The following is a 10,000-nucleotide window of genomic DNA, read 5'->3' as shown; positions in this document are numbered from 1 at the left end:
CTAACGCACGCACACACACACTGACGCACTCACGCTGGCGGGTCAATAGTGTCACTGCCCTCTACTGAGGCGGGCAGAGGTTAGATCAAATTTGCATATCTAATGCATTCGTCATCATCGGATGCTAGTGCGCTTTCCACACAGTTCCACAACCATGCAGGTAGATCCGTTTTGCCGAACGCCCCTCTTCTTTGCCTTTCTTATTGAAATGTAACTCGTTTTTACTCTGCCAAATATGCCGTCTCATGCACGCCTTTTCCCCGACACGGTCCGCGCGTTTGCACTGCCCGAGGTAAATTGCCGGCTTGAGCTAGCACCCCAATTCACCCTCCCGGACCCTACACACATTGTTTATGGGGTTTCATTCTGATGTAAATGCGATAAGACGGTTCCGGGGGGGGGGCTTGGGTAGAGGTGTTGCTGAGTTGTCTCCACAGAGGCAACGCAGCCATATCAACATCAGCAGTTCTAACTGGGGAGAAAGTGAAATCCGAGAGCTGCTGGTCATCATGGGAGCGAAGGTGATTCAGAAGAATATGTTGGCGTCTTTGCACTTGTAAATAGTTCATCGCGTTTGTAGCCTACACTCAGACGTGAACTCATTCTTGCATGCGGGTGTCTTCATTCATAAAAAAATGTAAACATTCGGGAGTATGCAAATTATTCACACAGGCATGGCGGGGAAATCGCCGGGCCAAGCCGCGACCGAACCGGCTTGGCAGTGTAGAAAGACCTATCATTTAGCAACTCAGTTCCTTGGTAGCACCTACTGACAGTATGAATCACTTCTGACGGGCAAAACAACGTGTATGAAAAACACCTAGCTATTCTTACTATGATATTGTTTAGCATTGACGCATATTTAAATAAAAAGCTCCAACATGGTGGGGCTCTTCGGTGTGTGTTTCATGATGTGTGTGTGTGTGTGTGTCTGTGTTTCTGTGTGTGTGTGTGTGTGTGTGTGTGTGTGTGTGTGTCTTGGTGTGTGTGTGTGTGTGTCTGTGTTTGTGTGTGTCATGGTGTGTGTGTCTGTGTTTGTGTGTGTGTGTGTGTGTCATGGTGTCTGTGTGTGTGTGTGTCATGGTGTGTGTGTGTGTGCGTGTGTCCCTGTGTGTGCGTGCGTGTGTCTCTGTATCTGTGTGTGCGTGTGTGTGTGTGTGGTGTGTGTGTGTGTGTGCGTGTGCCCCTGTGTGTGTGTGTGTGTGCGTGCGTGTGTCTCTGTGTGTGTGTGTATGTGTGCGTGTGTCCCTGTGTGTGTGTGTGTGCATGCGTGTGTCCCTGTGTGTGTGTGTGTCTCTGTGTGTGCGTGTGTCTCTGTGTGTGTGTCTCTGTGTGTGCGTGTGTCCCTGTGTGTGTGTGTGTCTCTGTGTGTGTGTGTGTCCCTGTGTGTGTGTGTGTGCGTGTGTGTGTGTGTCTCTGTGTGTGTGTGTCTCTGTGTATGTGTCCCTGTGTGTGTGTGTGTGTGTGCGTGTGTCTCTGTGTGTGTGTCTCTGTGTGTGTGTGTGTCCCTGTGTGTGTGTGTGTGTCTGTGTGTGTGTGTCTGTGTGTGTGTGTCCCTGTGTGTGTGTGTGTGTGTGTGTCTCTGTGTGTGTGTGTGTCTCTGTGTGTGTGTGTGTGTGTGTGCGTGCAGGCGTTCTTCTCGGCCATCACAGATGTGTGTGAGAACGGGGGCCGCCGTCCGGCCGTGCCGGAGGTCAGCGTGGGCTTCACCAAGGAGCAGGCCGACACCGTGAGGCGCATCCGCAACAGCAAGGACTCCTGGGACATGCTGGGGGTCAAGCCGGGGGCCGCGCGGTAGGTCACCACGGCAACGCACAGCAGGGCCCTGCTGGGGGTCAAACGCATTGTAGAGTTTGTAAAGTTTACAATGTTGAAATGTTTATTACGTCGTAAAGTTTACAAAGTTGTAATGTTTGTAAAGTTCCTAACGTTGTGATGCTGTCCCATTTTGTGTGTGTGTGTGTGTGTGTGTGTGTGCAGGGAGGAGGTGAACAAGGCGTACAGGAAGTTGGCCGTGCTGCTCCATCCTGATAAGTGCGTCGCCCCCGGCAGCGAAGACGCCTTCAAGGCCGTGGTCAACGCACGCACCTCCCTGCTGAAGAACATCAAATAACACACACACACACACACATAGACAGACACCATGACACACACACACACACACACACACGCACCTCCCTGCTGAAGAACATCAAATAACACACACACACACACACACACACACACAGACAGACACCATGACACACACACACACACACACACGCACCTCCCTGCTGAAGAACATCAAATAACACACACACAAACACACACACACACACAGACAGACACCATGACACACACACACACGCACCTCTCTGCTGAAGAACATCAAATATAAAACACACACACACACACACACACACACAGGAACATCCAATAACACACACACAGAAGACTACATGTTGTGTGTCTCGCCATGGTGATGACAGCCAATCGCTCAATCGTATCTTACTTTGTTGGCCCCGCCCACGTCAGGGCTCGGCCCACGTGCATGCTCCTCCCACGTACTGGCTCCGCCCACGTCTTGGCTCTTTAGAGACGTGAGAATGACATTTTTTAATGGTTATTTATTAATATTTATGAACATCTACCTCTGCTATTTATTATTATTTATATAAATTTACGTCTGTTATTCACAAGCTTCAGTCATGTCTCTAAATATTATGAGTAGTTAATATTATATATATTCCATATTAATCTATCTAGTTTTATTATATATCAATACATTTATATAATATACATTTGAAATTAATAATTAATATCTATATGCATCTTTGCCTTTTATTTATTTAGAAACTTCATTCATATATATTATTATAGTTCATGTATTAATATATTTCATAATTTGTATGTTTATACATCTTCACAGGTTATTTATAAAGGGGTTCTTCATATTAATATTAATTATTCCTATTATTAATTCTAACCCTATTACTATAATATTATTCCAATATATGTTTTCTTTATAACTTGTGTGTTTATAAATCCACAGGGCTTAATCTACTCTGTATTAACTAAAGTTTATTCATATGCTTGTATCATTAATAATATCTATAATTTATCTAAATAATATTAATAATGAATATAGTTATAATTCGACATCTGTTATTACTTATGTTTATTAATCTTTAAATAATAATAATAATAATAATAATGAATATGATTATATATAATAAATATTATTCATAAATTTATTTATAAATCGACATGTTATCTACTTTGGTTCTTTCATTTGTAAATATCTAATTATTAATAATGAGTATGTACGTATCTAATAAGAATAATAAATATGTATATTCCTGTTATTTAGCAGGTCTTCTTGTGTGTATTATATAATTATTAATATGATATTTGTGTGTGTGTGTGTCTGTGTGTGTGTGTGTTCGGTGGTGATTAGTTGTGGTCAGAGGTCATCATCACGTGCGCGCTCACGTGCTGATGGAAGGGAAGCATGAAACCTTTTGACATGAGAGCACACACACACACACACTTTACAGCTTGTGTGTCTAACAGTGTTGGTTGCACTTTAATGTGTGTCTGTGGGGGGATGGCGTGGGAGACAGTCTGCATGTTCTGTTTGGAATAATAAAAACAATCTTCTCTTAACTTCTGTCCTTATTTGTGTCAGTGTTTCTGATTCCTGCTGTTACTTTGTTGAGGACGTTCTTCTGCTGTATACTGTACACTTATATTCTCTAACACATTATGAGTGGGCTACTAGTACACACGCTACAGAGTAGACGTGTTGACGTGACGTCACGGACCTGTCAATTATCGACCAATTAACAGATCATTGACAGCGGCTCGATGGTCTCGCGCACTGAACACAAAGTCAGCAGTGACAGAAAGAAGTGAGCGTGCAGGGTGACGCCAGGACACGGACGGACACACGGACACAGAGACGGACCGACTAAAGTTGGACACACGGACATAGAGACGGACAGACAGACAGACAGCTGAGGGTAGAGCGGTCAGAAAGCAGGATGGAGGCGGACCAGATCGTGTTCTTCGTCAACGGAAAGAAGGTAAAGAAACCCGCTCGTTCGTTCGAGTCCTGCAGAGGTCACGGAGAGGGTGTCGTTCCCGGCGGGGGGCCAGCCTCCCCGCTGGTCTCTGCCCGTGGCTCCTCCGTGTCCCGCAGTGGGGACTTGTTTTACTAATAGTCGGACAAATCAGGAGATTCCTGGAGTTATGACCAGTCTGTTAGTGTCCAAGGATCCGGACTGAAGCTACATAACTTCATGACTTTGACCCTGTCTTATTATTTTTCTAGTATGAATGTATGAATGAATGAATGAATGTGAGTTTGAGGCGTCCTGAATGAGATTAAGGCCGTTATGAGATCGTGACAACGTGTTATTTCTGCAGATCGTGGAGAAAAATGCGGACCCGGAAATGACCCTTCTGACCTATCTGAGGAGAAAGTGTAAGTTATAGTCTCTGTCTGTCTCTCTCTCTCTCTCTCTCTCTCTCTCTCTCTGTCTCTCTGTCTGTCTCTCTCTCTCTGTCTCTCTCTCTCTCTCTCTGTCTCTCTTTCTGTCTCTCTCTCTCTCTCTCTGTCTCTCTCTCTCTCTCTCTCTCTCTGTCTCTCTGTCTCTCTGTCTCTCTTTCTGTCTCTCTCTCTCTCTCTCTCTCTCTCTCTCTCTGTCTCTCTGTCTCTCTGTCTCTCTTTCTGTCTCTCTCTCTCTCTCTCTGTCTCTCTCTCTCTCTCTCTCTCTCTCTCTCTCTCTGTCTCTCTGTCTCTCTGTCTCTCTTTCTGTCTCTCTCTCTCTCTCTCTGGCCTCTATATGGAGCTGGTATTTATCTGTTCATCAACAAAATTATCTAAATGTGTGTGTGTGTGTGTGTGTGTGTGTGTGTGTGTGTGTGTGTGTGTGTGTGTGTGTGTGTGTGCAGTGGGTCTGACAGGAGCCAAGCTGGGCTGTGGGGAGGGGGGGTGTGGCGCCTGCTCCGTCATGGTGTCTCGCTACTCGCCCCGCCAGCAGCGCGTCCTGTATCCTCACCGTCGCCACGGCAACCCGTCTCTACGCAGCCGGGTGGGACTCGGCTCCACCACTGACAAACACAGTGGTGGAGCAAGGCACCAACAGGGCAGGGTTGGGGGTTCCAGTCCCTGTAGTGACTCAGTGGTAGAGCAAGGCACCAACAGGGCAGGGTTGGGGGTTCCAGTCCCTGTAGTGACTCAGTGGTAGAGCAAGGCACCAACAGGGCAGGGTTGGGGGTTCCAGTCCCTGTAGTGACTCAGTGGTGGAGCAAGGCACCAACAGGGCAGGGTTGGGGGTTCCAGTCCCTGTAGTGACTCAGTGGTAGAGCAAGGCACCAACAGGGCAGGGTTGGGGGTTCCAGTCCCTGTAGTGACTCAGTGGTAGAGCAAGGCACCAACAGGGCAGGGTTGGGGGTTCCAGTCCCTGTAGTGACTCAGTGGTAGAGCAAGGCACCAACAGGGCAGGGTTGGGGGTTCCAGTCCCTGTAGTGACTCAGTGGTAGAGCAAGGCACCAACAGGGCAGGGTTGGGGGTTCCAGTCCCTGTAGTGACTCAGTGGTGGAGCAAGGCACCAACAGGGCAGGGTTGGGGGTTCCAGCCCCTGTAGTGACTCAGTGGTGGAGCAAGGCACCAACAGGGCAGGGTTGGGGGTTCCAGCCCCTGTAGTGACTCAGTGGTAGAGCAAGGCACCAACAGGGCAGGGTTGGGGGTTCCAGTCCCTGTAGTGACTCAGTGGTGGAGCAAGGCACCAACAGGGCAGGGTTGGGGGTTCCAGCCCCTGTAGTGACTCAGTGGTAGAGCAAGGCACCAACACGGCAGGGTTGGGGGTTCCAGTCCCTGTAGTGACTCAGTGGTAGAGCAAGGCACCAACAGGGCAGGGTTGGGGGTTCCAGTCCCTGTAGTGACTCAGTGGTAGAGCAAGGCACCAACAGGGCAGGGTGTTATAACGGTCTGGGAGGAGTTTGGTCTCTTATCTCCATGACAACTGAACTTTGTACGGACACCAGTGGCCAGCTGTCCTCCGACCGCTGACAGCCTGGTTAGTGGATCATTGGTTGGTTGAAAACACCTGGTTAGCACCGTTGTTAATGGATGGATCAGACAGGTTCACAGATAGACAGGCAGGTTCACATATAGAGAGACAGGTTCACATATAGAGAGACAGGTGAACAGACATGTGTAGAGACAGACAGACAGGTTTACAGACAGACAGGTGTACAGACAAGTGTAGAGACAGACAGACAGGTGTAAATGGAGAAATACAGACAGGTTTAGAGACAGACAGGTTTACAGACAGACAGGTGTACAGACAAGTGTAGAGACAGACAGACAGGTGTAAAGAGAGACATACAGACAGACAGGTTTACAGACAGACAGGTGTACAGACAAGTGTAGAGACAGACAGACAGACAGGTGTACAGACAGAAATGTGTGCAGACAGATGGACAGACAGGTTTACAGCCAGACAGGTGTACAGTCAAGTGTAGAGACAGATTGACAGACAGGTGCAAAGAGAGACATACAGACAGACAGGTTTAGAGACAGACAGACAGGTGTGCAGACAGACAGGTCCTTAGCCCTGTTCAGACACTCCTCGGTGAACGCCTGTCTGTTTCCCGTGTGTTCGCTGCACCTCTCCGCCGTCACCACCGTGGAGGGCATCGGCTCGGTGGCCCGGAAGCTCCACCCAGTCCAGGTGAGTAGCCCCGCCCAGTCCACACCTAGCTCCGCCCAGGACACACCTAGCTCCGCCCAGTCAAGGTGAGTAGCTCCGCCCAGTCCAGGTGAGTAGCCCCGCCCAGTTCACACCTAGCTCCGCCCAGGACACACCTAGCTCCGCCCAGTCAAGGTGAGTAGCTCCGCCCAGTCCAGGTGAGTAGCCCCGCCCAGTTCACACCTAGCTCCGCCCAGTCCAGGTGAGTAGCTCCGCCCAGTCCAGGTGAGTAGCTCCGCCCAGTCCAGGTGAGTAGCTCCGAGTGAGGTCACTACAGACGATAACAGCTGAGAGTCACCTCGGGCCATCTCTAATCTAATCTTAAGGTAAGGCAGAGCTATCAGGATGAGACTCATCAACACCTTAGTGGACTCTGCTCTTTACACACTGGTTTCACTGGTTAGATACATTTCAAAGTGTCTTTTTAACGAAGTGCATCGAGATATAACCATGCATACATATAACTATGTGTATCTTTATAAAACTGTATGTCTATCTATCCAACTTTGTGTATATCTATATCTAACTCTGTGTATATCTATATCTAACTGTGTGTATATCTATCTAACTGTGTGTATATCTATCTAACTGTGTGTATATCTATCTAACTGTGTGTATATCTATCTAACTGTGTGTATATCTATCTAACTGTGTATATCTATCTAACTCTGTGTATATCTATATCTAACTGTGTGTATATCTATCTAACTGTGTGTATATCTATCTAAATGTGTGTATATCTATCTAAATGTGTGTATATCTATCTAACTGTGTGTATATCTATTTCTAACAGTGTGTTTATCTATATCTTACTGTGTGTGTATATCTATCTAACTGCATGTCTATCTATGTATAACTGTATATCTATCTAAGTGTGTGTATTTATGTCTATATCTATACCTGACGGTCTCTCTCCCTGTAGGAGCGTATCGCGCGGGCCCACGGGTCCCAGTGTGGCTTCTGCACCCCGGGGATGGTGATGTCCATGTACACGCTGCTGAGGAACAACCCCTGCCCCGACATGACCCACCTAGAGGACGCCTTCCAAGGTCTGTGACGAGGTCACACTAGTGAACACACTAGGGAACACACTAGTGACTAGAACACACTGCTGACTAGAACTCACTAGTGACTAGAACATACTGCTGACTGGAACACACTAGTGACTAGAACACACTGCCGACTAGAACACACTAGTGAACAGACTAGTGACTAGAACACACTGCTGACTAGAACACACTAGTGAACACACTATGGCTAGAACACACTGCTGACTAGAACACACTAGTGAACACACTAGTGACTAGAACACACTGCCGACTAGAACACACTAGTGAACACACTAGTGACTAGAACACACTGCTGACTAGAACACACTAGTGAACACACTAGTGACTAGAACACACTGCTGACTAGAAACCACTAGGGAACACACTAGTGACTAGAACACACTGCTGACTAGAACACACTAGTGAACACACTAGTGACTAGAACACACTGCTGACTAGAACACACTAGTGAACACACTAGTGACTAGAACACACTGCTGACTAGAACACACTAGTGAACACACTAGTAACTACAACACACTAGTGAACATACTAGTGACTAGAACACACTAGTGACTAGAACACACTAGTGAACACACTAGTGACTAGAACACACTGCTGACTAGAACACACTAAGGAACACACTAGTGACTAGAACACACTGCTGACTAGAACACACTAGTGAACACACTAGTGACTAGAACACACTGCTGACTAGAACACACTTGTGAACACACTAGTAACTAGAACACACTAGTGAACATACTAGTGACTAGAACACACTAGTGACTAGAGTACAGTAGTGATCAGAACACACTAGTGAACACACTAGTGACTAGAGCACACTAGTGACTAGAACACACTTTTGAGTAGAACACACTAGGGAACACACTAGTGACTAGAACACACTCGTGAACACACTAGAAACTAGAACACACTAGTGACTAGAACACACTCGTGAACACACTAGTAACTAGAACACACTAGTGAACACACTAGTGACTAGAACACACTAGTGACTAGAATACAGTAGTGATCAGAACACACAAGTGAACAAACTAGTGACTAGAACACACTAGTGACTAGAATACATTAGTGACTAGAACACAGTAGTGACTAGAACACACTAGTGAATAGAGGACACTAGTTGCTAGAATACACAAGTGACAAGAACACACTAGTGGTGAGAACACACTAGTGGTGAGAACACACTAGTGAACATACTAGAGGGGGTATGGTTGAGCCTGAATGAACAGTTGGTTTCCATGTGAGCAGTACGAGCCCTGGTCCAAGCGGTGTGCTATGCTAGTACCAGGCTAGCATGCTAATGCTAATGCCAGTGAATACGGAACATGTAAATCTGGATCAATAATTATTTGTTGTCGTTCCTGACAGGGAACCTGTGTCGCTGTACAGGATATAGACCCATTCTGGAGGGCTACAAGTCCTTCACCACGGTAACACACACGCATGTACACACACACACACACACGCATGTTCACACGCACACACACACACACACACACACACACCCTCTCGCATGTACACACACACACACACACACACGCATGTACACACACACACACACACACACATGCATGTACACAAGCGCACACACACGCACACATACACACACACACGCATGTACACACACACAGACACACATACACATACACAAACAGACACACACACACACACTCACACCAACACACACACAGACACACACATGTACACACACACACACACACACACAGACACACACAGGGACTTTTTGAATTGATAATAATCCTAAATACACACTCACACTTGAGTCTGACCTAAAGCAGCTTGAGTCTGACCTAAATCAGCTTGAGTCTGACCCTAAAGCAGCTTCAGTCTGACCTAAAGCAGCTTTAGTCTGACCTAAAGCAGCTTGAGTCTGACCTAAAGTAGCTTGAGTCTGACGTAAAGCAGCTTGAGTTTGACCTATAGCAGCTTGAGTCCGACCTAAAGCAGCTTGAGTCTGACCTAAAGCAGCTTTAGTCTGACCTAAAGCAGCTTGAGTCTGACCTAAAGCAGCTTGAGTCTGACCTAAAGCAGCTTGAGTCCGACCTAAAGCAGCTTCAGTCTGACCTAAAGCAGCTTGAGTCTGACCTAAAGCAGCTTGAGTCTGACCTAAAGCAGCTTGAGTCTGACCTAAAGCAGCTTCAGTCTGACCTAAAGCAGCTTCAGTCC

The 10,000-nt window shown here is 47.0% G+C and overlaps 2 protein-coding genes across 18 annotated transcripts in view; one reads left to right on the top strand and one right to left on the bottom strand.

The window, feature by feature from the left end:
• Positions 1–3,578, top strand: part of dnajc27 (DnaJ (Hsp40) homolog, subfamily C, member 27) — a 12,392-nt gene extending 8,814 nt beyond the window's left edge. For both annotated transcript variants that reach the window (XM_079735126.1, XM_079735125.1), the window contains 2 exons: positions 1,631–1,794; positions 1,981–3,578. In XM_079735126.1, coding sequence (XP_079591252.1) covers positions 1,631–1,794; positions 1,981–2,113 — 297 coding nt within the window. In that variant the 3' untranslated portion in view covers positions 2,114–3,578. The remainder of the gene's footprint in view (positions 1–1,630; positions 1,795–1,980) is intronic.
• LOC307074772 (NACHT, LRR and PYD domains-containing protein 3-like) overlaps positions 1–10,000 on the bottom strand; it is a 408,596-nt gene that overhangs the window by 187,081 nt on the left and 211,515 nt on the right. The gene's annotated exons all lie outside the window — the stretch shown is intronic.

The sequence above is a fragment of the Pollachius pollachius genome, assembly GCF_949987615.1.
Source record: "Pollachius pollachius genome assembly, chromosome: 4".
Taxonomy (NCBI): domain Eukaryota; kingdom Metazoa; phylum Chordata; class Actinopteri; order Gadiformes; family Gadidae; genus Pollachius; species Pollachius pollachius.
Note: the sequence above shows the minus strand (reverse complement) of the source record. Positions and strands in the feature narration are given on the sequence as shown.